Source organism: Siphateles boraxobius, unplaced genomic scaffold (assembly GCF_051911475.1).
Source record: "Siphateles boraxobius isolate OS27281-9 unplaced genomic scaffold, OSU_SipBor_1 24, whole genome shotgun sequence".
Taxonomy (NCBI): Eukaryota; Metazoa; Chordata; class Actinopteri; order Cypriniformes; family Leuciscidae; genus Siphateles; species Siphateles boraxobius.
In genome coordinates, this window is record NW_027508855.1 from 7,971,553 (window position 1) to 7,986,539 (window position 14,987).

At 38.0% G+C, this 14,987-nt stretch overlaps 1 protein-coding gene across 4 annotated transcripts in view; it reads left to right on the forward strand.

Annotated features, from left to right (window-relative positions):
- The window catches only part of gria3a (glutamate receptor, ionotropic, AMPA 3a), a 54,336-nt gene that overhangs the window by 21,156 nt on the left and 18,193 nt on the right, over positions 1-14,987 (forward strand). For all 4 annotated transcript variants that reach the window (XR_013206847.1, XM_077241161.1, XM_077241162.1 and 1 more), the window contains exons 10-12: positions 863-1,069; positions 3,879-4,252; positions 5,581-5,779. Coding sequence is in view for 3 of the 4 variants with exons in the window: in XM_077241161.1 (XP_077097276.1) it covers positions 863-1,069; positions 3,879-4,252; positions 5,581-5,779 (780 nt within the window). In the remaining variant the exon portion in view is untranslated. The remainder of the gene's footprint in view (positions 1-862; positions 1,070-3,878; positions 4,253-5,580; positions 5,780-14,987) is intronic.

Below are 14,987 nucleotides of genomic sequence, written 5' to 3' on the forward strand. Positions count from 1 at the left end.
CAGTCATATTTAAATGTACCACAAGGTTCGCCTTATGTTACATTTAAAAGTGATGATGACCTCTTTCTGACTCTGCCTATGATGATCTCATAAGTAGATACAGAAAGTGAAAGAAGAACTAAATCCTAGGTTAATTAGATGATTAGGTTAATAAGAGTTTGTTTAAGGAATGTTTTATTCTGCATAGATTGGAAAGATGTGCCTGTGTATAGAAATCTCATATAAACTGACTGAAAATACAGATGAGTTTAGATGGCTCCGTTTGTAAAAAAAAAAACCTAGAGATTGATCTGATGCTATCAAAGCAGTATTTTGATTGCTTTTAATGTTAGAGTTTCATCATCATTCATGTTAACGTTTGGTCTGATTAAAATAGTTAAAAGCACGCACACATGTGAGAAAACCTTTGCCACCCTCTTTAACCCACCATCCTGCATGCACTTTAGACGTACATGTGTGTAAGTTTAAGTGGAGCCCCCTTAAACTTGCTTGCTTTAGACTGACGAATGACTCCAGTTCACTAATGAGAGGACCTGCAAGTTTACTTCTGTCAGCTCTGTATTTCTCTCTCCACTTTGAGAATTTAGATTCCATGAATAGCACTGTCCACAAACCTAAAACCCACTTTAAATTCAATCTAGCCTTCCTCACAGCTGCTGTTTGTTTGGTAGCTTGGCTGTTGGTCACATTGCTGTTACAAGACTCAAAATGCATGTTTATATTTCAGTATGTGTTTGTGCGAATGAGTAAGAATGAATGTGAATGTGTGTGTGAGAGAGAAGTATCGGCATGATGGCAGACTAATGATTTTCTGGGTTTTCAGTCTGAAAGCCAGCTCAACTTCCTCTGATTTGGTTAACAGGAAGCTCCATATGTAATGTACAAGAGGAATTATATGCAGATGGATGGAAATGATCGCTATGAGGGCTACTGTGTAGACTTGGCATCAGAAATCGCGAAGCACGTCGGCATTAGGTATAAACTGTCCATTGTAGCTGATGGGAAATACGGAGCACGCGACCCTGAGACCAAGACCTGGAACGGCATGGTGGGGGAGTTGGTATATGGGGTGAGTGCTGAGAAAATTTTCCTGCAATAGGAAGGTTTTGGTGGTGGGATAGTGGCTGTGTGAAGCCAGCAACACCTAGGAGGCCTCGTATATAATCACTGATCGCTCTGTCAAAATAAAAGTCACAGAATCACGGTTTATTTTTCTTTGCAGGTTTCAAAATGTGTCATACAGAATATTTTCATATAACTGAGCTGTTTGCTTTTTGAGTTTGGTGCTTGTCAGAGTTGTTCTCAACATTTATTTCCTGTGTCACATGATTTATTTTGACACTGTAATGTGATTTTTACATTATTTACAGTCTCCTGGTGTTGCTGACATCACCCAAGTCTTTGGTCATGGTCAGTGTTTTTACACAATAAAGCTCCAAAGTAGTGTCTCTCTGCATGTTGTTGAGGCACCATAAGTAAATCCATTTAAAATCCATTTAATTACAAAAAATAGCTTCGCCCAATTTGTTCCCGGGTGCTGTTAAAGTTAAACAACACAATATAATTTCTAAGAATGAGAAGAGTATGTGTCTCTATGCTTTTGTTTTGTTTCTGTGTGATATTCAACATATCCTGACTATATGAGATGCATATCATTTAATAATTTCAGGTGAAGAGTGTTTAACTGGATTTGTAGTCTTTTTTTTTAACTGAAATGATCCTATACACAATACTAGAATGCACTATGTATCTTCATCATATCGGCTATCAGTTAATGTTGGAATTTGTATGTATACATTGACAAATATTGGATATTTTTCAGCAGATATACAGGTCCTTCTAAAAAAAGTAGCATATTGTGATAAAGTTCATTATTTTCCAATGTAATGATAAAAATTAAACTTTCATATATTTTAGATTCATTGCACACCAACTAAAATATTTCAGGTCTTTTATTGTTTTAATACTGATGATTTTGGCATACAGCTCATGAAAACCCAAAATTCCTATCTCAAAAAATTAGCATATCATGAAAAGGGCCTCTAAACGAGCTATTAACCTAATCATCTGAATCAACTAATTAACTCTAAACACCTGCAAAAGATTCCTGAGGCTTTTAAAAACTCCCAGCCGGTTTCATTACTCAAATCCGCAATCATGGGTAAAAATGCCGATCTGACTGCTGTCCAGAAGGCCATCATTGAGACCCTCAAGCAAGAGGGTAAGACACAGAAAGAAATTGCGGCGTGGCATGGTAGCAATCGGCCTGTGGCACTGCTGAGGTGTTATGGAGGCCCAGGATGCATCGATAGCGGCCTTAAGCTCATCCAGAGTGTTGGGTCTTGCGTCTCTCAACTTTCTCTTCACAATATCCCACAGATTCTCTATGGGGTTCAGGTCAGGAGAGTTGGCAGGCCAATTGAGCACAGTAATACCATGGTCAGTAAACCATTTACAAGTGGTTTTGGCACTGTGAGCAGGGGCCAGGTCGTGCTGAAAAATGAAATCTTCATCTCCATAAGGCTTTTCAGCAGATGAAAGCATGAAGTGCTCCAAAATCTCCTGATAGCTAGCTGCATTGACCCTGCCCTCGATAAAACACAGTGGACCAACACCAGCAGCTGACATGGCACCCCAGACCATCACTGACTGTGGGTACTCCAGTGCTGCTTCTCTGTAGCCCAGGTCAGGCGCTTCTCCCGCTGTTTCTGGTTCAAAAGTGGCTTGACCTGGGGAATGCGGCACCTGTAGCCCATTTCCTGCACACGCCTGTGCACGGTGGCTCTGGATGTTTCTACTCCAGACTCAGTCCACTGCTTCCGCAGGTCCCCCAAGGTCTGGAATCGGTCCTTCTCCACAATCTTCCTCAGGGTCCGGTCACCTCTTCTCGTTGTGCAGCATTTTTTGCCACACTTTTTCATGCCCACAGACTTCCCACTGAGGTGCCTTGATACAGCACTCTGGGAACAGCCTATTTGTTCAGAAATTTCTTTCTGTGTCTTACCCTCTTGCTTGAGGGTGTCAATGATGGCCTTCTGGACAGCAGTCAGGTCGGCAGTCTTACCCATGATTGCGGTTTTGAGTAATGGAACAGGCTGGGATTTTTTAAAAGCTTCAGGAATCTTTTGCAGGTGTTTAGAGTTAATTAGTTGATTCAGATGATTAGGTTAATAGCTCGTTTAGAGACCCTTTTCATGATATGCTAATTTTTTGAGATAGGAATTTTGGGTTTTCATGAGCTGTATGCCAAAATCATCAGTATTGAAACAATAAAAGACCTGAAATATTTCAGTTGGTGTGCAATGAATCTAAAATATATGAAAGTTTAATTTTTATCATTACTTTATGGAAAATAATGAACTTTATCACAATATGCTAATTTTTTGAGAAGGACCTGTATAATATATTATAATATTTAATTTAATATAAATTTATATTGTCAGGCATTTATTGTAAACCATTTTTTTTTTCCATGTCATGAAAATAATTCCTGGCTTCTCTGTATTGGCCAGAATTGAGCGCATCCTTACACACAATGCTTTTTTTTTACAACACAATTTTAAATTGAGTTCTGAGTTGCATTCATAAGTAGATGGAGACAAGAAGGCATTATGGGACAGAAGTACATGGTAACATTCTGCTACATACAGTTACAACATACAGTTAAATGTAAAGCGTGAACCAAAGGTTCTCCATTTCTTGCTGTTATGAACCTTGTGTTGTTGGTACTGAAACAACTGGTTCACTCCTCAATTCTGCATTTTTATTGTCATTAGACTTTGAAAATGTTAAACTGTCTAATCACATTTCCATGATCACACCATGACATTGTTTTTCTCATACTATGAACTGAGAGTTACTGTGTTCCATGTTTCCAGAGGGCAGATATAGCTGTGGCTCCTCTCACTATAACCCTTGTCCGGGAGGAGGTGATAGATTTCTCCAAGCCCTTCATGAGTCTGGGCATTTCCATCATGATCAAGAAACCACAGAAGTCCAAACCGGGAGTCTTCTCCTTCCTAGACCCATTGGCCTATGAGATCTGGATGTGTATCGTGTTTGCATATATCGGTGTGAGCGTGGTTCTCTTCCTGGTGAGTCGTTTCAGTCCATACGAATGGCACCTGGACGAGAATGAAGAGGCGAAGGATCCGCAGACGCCACCTGACCCGCCCAACGACTTTGGCATCTTTAATAGTCTCTGGTTCTCTCTTGGAGCTTTCATGCAGCAAGGATGCGATATTTCGCCAAGGTTGGTGTATTATTTAGCCTGTTCTTGTCTCTCCATCCACATCTTTCTCTCTCCCCTCATCTGTGCATTTTATGGTTGTCTCCTCTTTCATGGTGCATATATGTTATTTTACTTGGGGTTTTTCACTTGTCAATAAGCTAAAGCTTAACTCTTAACCCTTAACTCATTCTATCATCGTGTCACTTCATTCATTCACTAAAAAACACTCATCAGTCACAATATTGTCACTACAACTGTTCCTGTCTTCCTCCACTTTTCCTCTTGAAATACAGCTTGTGTTAAATCAGTGGTTCTCTCTTTTTTCACTACTCTTTGGAACTAAAGAAACTTTCGCTCCACATTCAGCCAATAATATAACCATCTATCAGTATTGCTGCCAAGTTTTGGCACTTATAATGACATATAATCATTTAACAGAGGCTTTTGTACGAAGCAACTTAATATATATATATATATATATATATATATAAATAAATATAGCTGCGAGCAGCGATGAAGGGCCAAAGCCGGCGGCACCGCCACCCTTAAAAATGAGGGTAAACAACAAATAATTTAATGCACATGAACCAATGTCATGTTTGCAGTTACATTATAAAGTTTTTATTCAAACGCCTGCTGTTTAATAATAAAATATTAAATTCTTTAAAAAAACACAATGAAAACTGCATGTTTTGGATAATGATCCAGCATGTCTTATTCAGAAATAAATGAAATAATGAACAAAGTATACTGCTTTGCAGGTGCAATGATAAAGGGTTAGTTCGCCAAAAAAACTAAAATTCAGTTATTTACTCATTGTCTAGTTGTTTCAAACATACTGTAAGTAAACAAGATTTGAGAACTGCCTTGCGCTTTTGAGAACCATTGCTTTAAGTGATGCTTGACACCAACTAAAATAATTTATATTCACCATGTGTTGACTGTAAAATGTACAGATTTTCTCTTTCACTCTCTTTCTCTCTTTCTTGGAGGGCTACCGTGTTCTTGCTGCATGTCTCTATTTTACTGTCAGCAGTTTGGTGTTTATAAACTGTTTCAGTGGAGGATTGTCAGCCCTCTTCACTCATTGCATCGTTCTTCTATTCAGTCATTTGATTTTCCTGTCCATTTCTCTCACCAAATTCCTCTTGGATTTGTCTTTCATTCTTGAGGTGATCTTTGTGACCCTGTTCTCATCTTCATCTTTCTTCCGGCCATTCATTAGAGAGACCTGCCCAAACAGAAGCTTCAATTTTATCAATTTGTATTAATTGTTAACCTTTCACAGGAGATTTGTTTGCTCTCCAATTGTCTCTATGTCTCTCTTCCTCACTCCCTCTCTCTCTCAGGTCTCTGTCTGGCCGTATTGTTGGAGGTGTGTGGTGGTTCTTTACTCTGATCATCATTTCATCCTACACTGCCAATCTGGCTGCTTTCCTGACTGTGGAAAGGATGGTCTCGCCTATAGAGGGCGCAGAAGACCTGGCTAAGCAGACTGAGATCGCCTACGGAACGCTCGACTCCGGTTCCACTAAAGAGTTCTTCAGGGTAAGACCCAGCAATAGAAATGTTTTATCAAATGCAATACATTTTTAGCCAACTGGTGTGGTTATTGATGATAGTAAAAATAGTGCTCCGTGCCATTGTTTCCCAACCATATCTTGACCTTATTTACATCTACACGACCGTTCAAAAGTTTGGGGTTGGTATGGTTGTTTTTATGTTTTTGAAAGAAGTATGTTATGCTCCCTAAGGCTGTATTTAGTTGATCATAAATACAGTAAAATGCAATTTATTCCTGTGATGACAAAGCTAAATTTTCATCATCATTGCTTCACTCTTTAGAACAGGGGTTCTCAAACTTTTTGGGACCAGGGACCCCTTAGAGCGGAGAAAAAAAACTCATAACAATAACTGTCTGTGATTAATATGCTTAAAACTATTTGTACTTCAATGCCATTGGAATTAATTGCATTGTAATCTTTTTCACCCTAAAAACTTAAGACATGTTTTATAAAACAGAAACACATGTCAGTTTATCATGTTAATACCACTTATATTCTTGTAAACAGTGGGTCTTTTATTCAAATTGCATTTGGACTCAATTCAATAGCATTTACACTAAGTAATTTATCTTAAAAGCTTTGATAAAATCAACAGCAAGATAGCAAGCACAGGCTTGTTCTAATAAAACCAAACATTAAAATTCCCTAGATTAAAATTAAAACATTAACATTTTACATTAAAATAATAGTTAACCCAAAATGAAAATTCTGTCATCATTTACTCACCCTCAAGTTTTTCCAAACCTGAATGAGTTTCTTTCTCCTGCTGAACACAAAAGAAGATATTTTGAATAATGTCGGTAACCAAACAGTTGATGGACCCCATTGACTTCCATATGTTTTTTTTAAAAAGTACCAGAAACTCATTTAGGTTTGGAACAACTTGAGGGTGAGCAAATGATGACACACTTTTCATTTTCTTTGGGTGAACCATCCATTTAAAATAACATTTAAATTATGTAATGTTACTTTACATGCATTAACTTTAAAATAATGAACTCATTGCACCTTATATCAATGGCAGAACAATCAACAAATCATAACAGAATTAACACTGTTGCAGAACACATCCTAGTAATTAAGTTAAACCAAACTTTTGTTTTGGTGGGTTGTAGTGAATAAAAGTTTTGTATTGTTATTTATGTAGGCCCAGGGGCGGAATGTTTTTTAGTAAAGCCCCGCAATGTATTTGATTTTCTTTATGCTGCTCTGATGCACTCCATTACGCACCGCTCTGTTTGTTGGATGACAAAAAGTTCAGCGGTCTAGCTCATCAATTTCAAAATGATTAAAGATCGCCTGGCAAAATGTAAGTAGATAAAGATTTAATATTTGACAACTTTAATTATTTCACTAATATAAGCCTTTCTTTTTCTTTATTCCCTTAAATCGCTTTTATAATCAATTCATTAATTTTAATAAAAATACCCAATTTTAGTTTGGGCTAAAGCCCCGAATATCCACTGACCCTAGAACCGCCCCTATTTTTGTAAATGAAATGCTGAAACGTTCTCAAAACTGACGGATAAAAAAAAAAGGAACTGAAAATTGTAAAGGCTAGGCTACTGTATATTCGCGGATTCACTCTTCTCTCTGGATATGCGCGTGTGTCTGTGGGGGGAGGGGAGAGAAAGAGAGAGCTGGAGCGCTCTGCCAAGAATTTCCCCGATGGTCTGACTGGATTCCGCGATTCCGTTCATAGGGTACTAACATTATTTCGCGGAACCCCTGGCAACGGGTCCGCGGACCCCCACTTTGAGAACCACTGCTTTAGAAATCATTCTAATATGCTGATTTGGTGCTCAAGAAACATTTCTTATTAATGTCAAAAACAGTTGTGCCGTTTAATATTTTTATGGAAACCATTATAATTTTTTTTCAGGATTCTTTGATAAACAGAAAGTTCATCAAAGAAAGTTTGAAATAGACATTTTTTGTATTGATGTAAATGTTTTTACTTCACTTTTGTTCAATTTAAAGGCACAATATGTAAGATCTTTTGACTAAAATATCCAAAAACCACTAGAACAATGTTATATATTTTGTTGACTTGTATACTTACATTATCCCAAATGTTTCCAACAATGTTTAAATCTGGAGAATCAGCTAGTGTAACGACCCGTGTCATTGCGTAGCCTGTCAATTAGGGCTGGACGATTTTGGCTAAAATCATAATCGCGATTAATCGAACAAGTTACCTCGATTACGATTATTGAACGATTATTTTAAAAAAAATCTTTCTCATGTGTCACTGGCAAGGCTTATACTATAAATATGTTCACGGTTATTTTTTTGAATGAAAGAATGCATAATCCTATCTTTGTGATTCTAAAATAAGGAAACACACAGATAGCTTTTAATGCTTACTTATTAAATATTTCAAACAATTGAATCAAACAAAGCATACAATGCTTGAAATAAAAACGTCTAATAAAAAAGTAATTAAGTTTTAATGTAAAAAGAAAGTTTCCTCAAAATGTAGAAAATAGTTATTTTTGTAAACAAAATAAATTATTGTAAATATTGCCATCTTAAAAGTAAAATGTAACTTGTATAAAACTAAAAAAACTAATCCTTTTCATATTGTGTAGCATTTGTAAATGCTTGTGTTATCGAAACCTGCTTTGTGGAGTGGAGGCACTTGTTGCTGGGCGTTTGTCAGTCTCTCTCTTTTTTCGCGTGTTTCTTTGGTACAAGCGGCTCCTGTTGCTGAGTTGACTCAGTGTTTGAGTTCCCTTTCACGCAGAGATTCCGGAAAATACACGGATAAAGTGGCCTGGGATTTGACCCGGGTTTGTTTGACTTTGGTTCATTCACACTGCCAGTGATTTTCCGGAATCAAGAGTGCGTTCACACAGACACACACAACCCGCAAAGACACGTGACATGTCCCAGCGGCGTCTATAGTTTGCTTATGAGCTGCGATTTCTCTCGAGAAACTACGCTTGTGCATTTTTTTCTCTGATTCGATCATAAACTAGCGCATTACGAACCGTTTCACGCTGGCGAACGATCCCGGCGCCATCATTACGACACGGCATTGATTATGGCATTTGTTCACACACCGCGCGTTCCGGGACTGAACACGGCAATGTTACTATGTCCCCAACCTGGCATCAATCCCGGGTCGTGTTTGCGTTCACACAGAAGGTGTTTGTTCTGGCAATTTCCCGGGATCAACGCGCTGTGTGAAAGGGGCTCATGTTGCTTCAATGTCGCTGACTGGACGGGGCGGAGTTACGTGACTACACACGCGGTAATATGTTTTAAGGGGAAAGTACATTAACACACAGTGGACGGAAATATTAATAGGATTAAAAAACCGAAATAACCGACATGGTAAAATTACGTCGATTATAGGCTCTGAATTTCGGTTTCGATTAATCATCCAGCCCTACTGTCAATGATGTCATATCTGCGACATGTTACTAGGTCTGGGTACCAAGTTCAGTACTTTTTAGGTACCGACCGAATTGCGTCGATACTACCGAGTATCGAAACATGTCCTGTTTTTCGGTACCAAATTTCGGTACCTAAGTGGTTAATCTCGTCAGTGGTTAATCTTCGGTGAAACAATAAGCATGCAGCATGATTGGCTGTGGCAGAAAAAAAATAGTTTACGCGGCTGCCCAGAGACGTGGCTCATCGCATGTGAGGCTGTAGTGTGTGTGTGTGTGTGTGTGTGTGCGTGCAGTGTTGCCAACTTAGCGCCTTTGTCGCTATTTTTAGCGACTTATCAGACCCCTTTAGCGACATTTTTTCAAAAAAGCAACTAGCGACAAATCTAGCGACTTTTTTAGACAAACCTCAGTAACCTCCAGATGTTGCCAGTACTGTTCTGCGAGCGCGAGGTCTTGCTTTCTTCCTGCCTTCACTCTCTCTGACTGTATCTTGTTCAGTGAATGGCTGAGACGAGCAGCAGCACATTCATGTGTTGAGCGCGCGGCAGTTTTTTTGTTTTTTCACGGACTTGTCACTTATCTGCTTCTCTTTTGTTTTATATTTAAAGTTTTGTTGGACCATTTTAATTTCCTTTCTTTTCTTGTGCTTATTATTTGTAATACTGAGCTTTCACCCAGTTCCCGAACTCTCTCAATTCAGATAATTTTACACGTATAAAAAAATGTTGTCATTCACTATATCATAGCTACTTGTTCTATTGTCTGACAAAAATAATATAGGTAATGAGAACAGCTTTATTGGACATTCGGCTATATTATATTATATTAATATACAGAATGTGAGCATGAATTTAGAGAGAAAACACATTAGGCAGGCAGAATGCAAGTACGACGCGATGACGTCATGAGTATGCTAATTGGCGTATGACGTCATCTAGCGACATTTAGCAACTTTTATTGAAGGCGTTAGAAAATAGTTGGCAACGCTGTGTGTGTGTGTGTGTGTGTATAAGCATCCCAACCTAGATAGAGAGAAAATAAGTGGAAATGATCAAAAGTGTACCTATGTACCTGACTCGATGCCAGAAGCACGCGATGCAATATTTTCGACAAGATAATTGCTGCCAAGACTGGCAACACGGTAAATCTGATAAGGCACTTAGAAGCGCACAGAATACACTTGAGAGTAGAAAGTTTAGCCGTCTTCGACTGCAAGAACTGGAGCGCGTCACAAATTAACCAAAACTAAGCGTATATGATACTTGCCTCACGTCACAGACATGAGAAATAGTCCTATAGACGGTCAATATATGTCTACTTTTAAACGAAACAATTAGAAATAAATAGTTTGATTACCTAATCCATATAGGCGCAAGCGCATTCACTACTGCAGGAATGACGAGTCAGCATCGCCATATTCATCTTTGCAGCCAACACACTTAGTAAACACTTGTTCATTAATAAACAATTAAATTATCTCCTTGCTATTGTTTCCCGACACATCCATAATCATTAGGCTACTTTTGCCAGTGCTTTGCGGTAAGCTTCAAGTGTGCTGAGCGCGAGGCATATATCGCGCCCCACAGTAGCCTATATTTAATTCAATTCACATTTATTTGTATAGCATTTTTCACAATGCATATCGTTTCAAAGCAGCTTTACAGAAAATGCATGTGTCTAAATTACAATTTAGAGTGATCTGTTATCAGAGGTGACTGTGTGTAATGCATTTCAATTAATTTTCATTCAGTTTCATTGTTAAACAATGCATTAAGTTAAAGCAGAAACAATGAGCTCATTGAAGTAAAGAATACATGTTGTTAAATGATTAGGAAACATAGATACTTTTTTACATGCTCAAAATATGAGTGTAAAGAAGTCAACAAACTGAAAAAATTAAAGTTTTTTTTTAGGTAATGTTATATTGTTAAAACTGGTTGCATAAAATTGGTATCGAAAAAAGTATCGTTCAGGAACCGGTTTCGAAGTCAAAGTATCAGTATCGGTATCGAACATTTTGTTACAATACCCAGTCCTACATGTTACCCTCGATTTCCAGTTTTACTTCCGTAGAAACCATGGAAACACCAAAGACACTTTAATATATTATGTTATATTAGACAGGTGAACAACTGTTTGGATACTTTTATAGACAGAAAATTAATCATTGTTATATATTTCAACACGGTTAGATTTATTGTTTGAATCTCTTGTTTTCTTGATTTACTCCTAGTAACATATTTGTACCCAAAAATTAAATCAGACAACACTATTTTGTCAAGTTGCTAACATATAATCAGAAAGAGCTTTATTTGTAACTGTAATACAGCATTTTCTCCACCATACAATGTTTTAAAGGGCCCCTATTATGGATTTTTGAAAATTACCTTTCATGTAGTGTGTAACATAGCTCTAAGTGAATGAAAACATCCTGCAAAGTTTTAAATCTGAAAGTGCACCGTATATAAAGTTATTGTCTTTCAAAAGTAAGAGTCGACTGTAATGAATGAGTAATGTAATGTAATGAGTCAATGAAATGAATCGTTTTTCAAACGAGTCATAAGCCGTTTCGCTGTGACGTCAAGACGAAACGTTAGCATATTGCGCGGCCACTTATAGCGCGCGCAGACACCAGGGAAACTTGAACCTCAAACCTGCAGCTGATTCCTGTGGATACTTGATAGCATCATTTCGAGAAGACTGCGCTCTGCTCTATAATGTGAAGGTAAAGCCAGGTTTTTTTTTCACTGCCCAAGGATGAGCATGTGAAGAATCCGTGGTTAAAATTCATCTTTACCACGATATCACAGCAGTATAATCCTAAACTTTTGCTGTGTTCCCTTAATTTTACTGACGACTGCTTCTCAAATCTCAGAGTTCAGAGCAGGATTCACAAACCGCTTGCTCTTGAAAGATGGTGTTCAAAATACTTAGTTTTGAGTTTTATATTGTGTATGTCTCCTGCTAACTGGCTAACTCATGTTGTCACTGTCTTACTGAAATACTTCTGCTAATCAGCTGTGGGCCACTATTACCTAAAACTCTTTCTATTAATGCACATTTTCGGTCGTTCTCACTACATTGAGGAAATATTTGTTTTACCAACATTTATGTTACATCAGATCATTCACTCTAGAGCTTGGCTAATGTACATTGCATACATGCACTGTTATTGATGTACAGTTACAGTTACAGTTTCCACCTATTCACCACAATATATTAGAAAAATACTGTGTAAATAAATTAGTACAAGTAAAATAATCGGTTTGTTGACGGACATGCACTGTTAATGCTGATGGTGAGGAATTACAGTTGCAACATCTTATAATGTGGCTCAAACTGAGTAATACTGGTGTGAGAAACACTGAGTCCTGCTCAAGTAGTCCTTGCGATCGAGGTTCGGGTTAAATAACTAGTTCTTCCAATGTTTCACCATTGGACTCGCGCTCGCATTAATATGGTCAAATCGACGTCATCGTTCGTTTCTGTGTTTAGTTTACAGTGTAGGAAGCCTCAGGACATGCAGAGCTGACGTTGTTATGGCAATGGGCGTTTTTTTGTTTTCAACGCACTGTACACGGTAAACCAATCACAACAGACTGAGCTGTCTGGCCAATCAGAACAGAGTAGCTCGCGGAAAGGAGGGATTTAGAGGGATTGATTCATTTGACGAGTCATTTGAGACTCATTGAAAATGTGATGATGTGCAAATATATATTATGAGGAAATTAAACAGTTTTTTTTTACCTTTGATGCACGTAAACATGTTGTGGGAGACTCCACAACAACATTAGGAAACTTTAAAATAGCATAATAGGGGCCCTTTAAAATGAATTGTATGCCATTTTGCAACACAAGTAACCCAACTTTTATTAATATGATATTCTAATATCGATCTAGCTTACTGCAGTGTGCATCAAGTATCTCATACCAGCCAGTAACATTAACATAACTTTCAACACACTCAAATTTATTTTTGGTATGATTGTTTTGACCAAGTAAAATAGAGTTGGATTACCCCACAATTTTAATTTTTCGAATAAAGTGACCTGTTTGAGTTGTAATTCAGCACTTGCAGCTGTTTCTTTAGAATAAAATAAAATAATGTGATTTTAAGTGATCCAACGTAACTGTAACAAAGTTCAAGTTTAGGGAAGAAGAACCAAACAGGCAAACATTAAACATAACATTGATTGTAAAATAAACATAACGGCAGCAGCTGACTGTTCCGGAGCTCCTCCATGGGACTCGAGAACAGTGTGTCGCGACTCGCGCAGGTACCTCTCATTAGCATTCACTCCACTGGCCTTGTTCCACTCCCACAGCTCTCGGCCCCGCCCTGCTTCATACTACAGTAATGTTAATAAAACTTTAATAAATTAGCTCGTCTATGAAAAGGATTTTTGCCTGAGTCCCTTCGGATTACTTTCCTTCTTTTGTGGAGGTAAAGACGACAACTCCCATCAATACACGCTCATTCACTGCATCAATCTATGCCTTTGTTATTGTTTTGAATAAGCGACCTCTAGCTGTGAAACTTACATAATCTGCCTTCAATGGATCCTTGCTAAATAACTAAAAGGATGTGCCAAAAAAAATTCTGCCTGTCTGAACAAATCCTAATGTACATTATTCAACTTTTTAGCCATAGCAGCTGAACTGAATTTGTCAATTAAAGGAGACATTCAAAATGTGCAGTATTGGAAGGGACTTCGTTACAGGATTGAAAAAGACTGATATATAGGATTGAGGGAGTATGTGATATTGCTACGATGACTATTCATAAACGTCATACTCTATTTGCTTACTTTACACATTAGAGGAGCAAGAATATAAATGATTGTTGCCTAACACCTAGAGATGGGAAGTCCGATTCTTTTCCGCAAACTGTTTTTTTCTGACATTTCGTTTCAATAAACTGGTTAAAAAAACGATTCACCAGTTTGTTTACATAACCACACAATGATGTCATGTATACACAACTCTATTATTAAAGCAAGCAATAGTCAGAAACAGAAACATGTTGGACATGCCCGAAAAACTGTTCTCAGTTCTATGTACTGTTGGACAAGTCTGTAAGTGAGTTTTGATTGATTAACTTGCTGACTTAAGCCACAAACTGTTTCAGACAGTTCAAACCAATTTGGTAAGCTGGTTAGGCCAGTTCACAAAAAAAAAAAACGGGGGGAAAAACGATTAGTTAGTGAACTGGACATCACTACTAATGTCTTCATCGTACACGACAGTTGTCGCACCGCAACAGCTTGAAGCATGTGTACACTAGACCCAACAAAGCGACTGTTGCAAATCTATTCGTTGTAGCGCGAGTGCTTGGATTACATCAGAAATAAAACGGGACATCAGTTCACTGTCGGGATTTTTTGTGGCGCGCCGGATCCAGTGTAGACAGCATCACTGATTATTATGGGTTCTTATTGCGTATTATGGGTTCTATTTGCTTTGGTCACGTTGCATCAGGCTGCTCACGTCTGGTGTACATGGTGTTAAAGAACTTTAATACTAAACTAAGTAATCTAAAGGAAAGCACATATTTGTGTGCATTTACCTGCAAGAAATTCTGACAATAAAATATAATGACAGACTTCTGGCAATCTGACAAAGACATGTCATCACAGACATGCCACCATCTTTGACTGAAAACATGTTTTACTGAATCTTTGCCATATACTGTTTTCAAGTGAGGTAGCCAGGGGGCAGAGTGTGTGTTTGTGTCTGTCCATGTGTTTTGAGATGACAGGGAACAGGGCAGTTTTAAGATGACCCAGATAC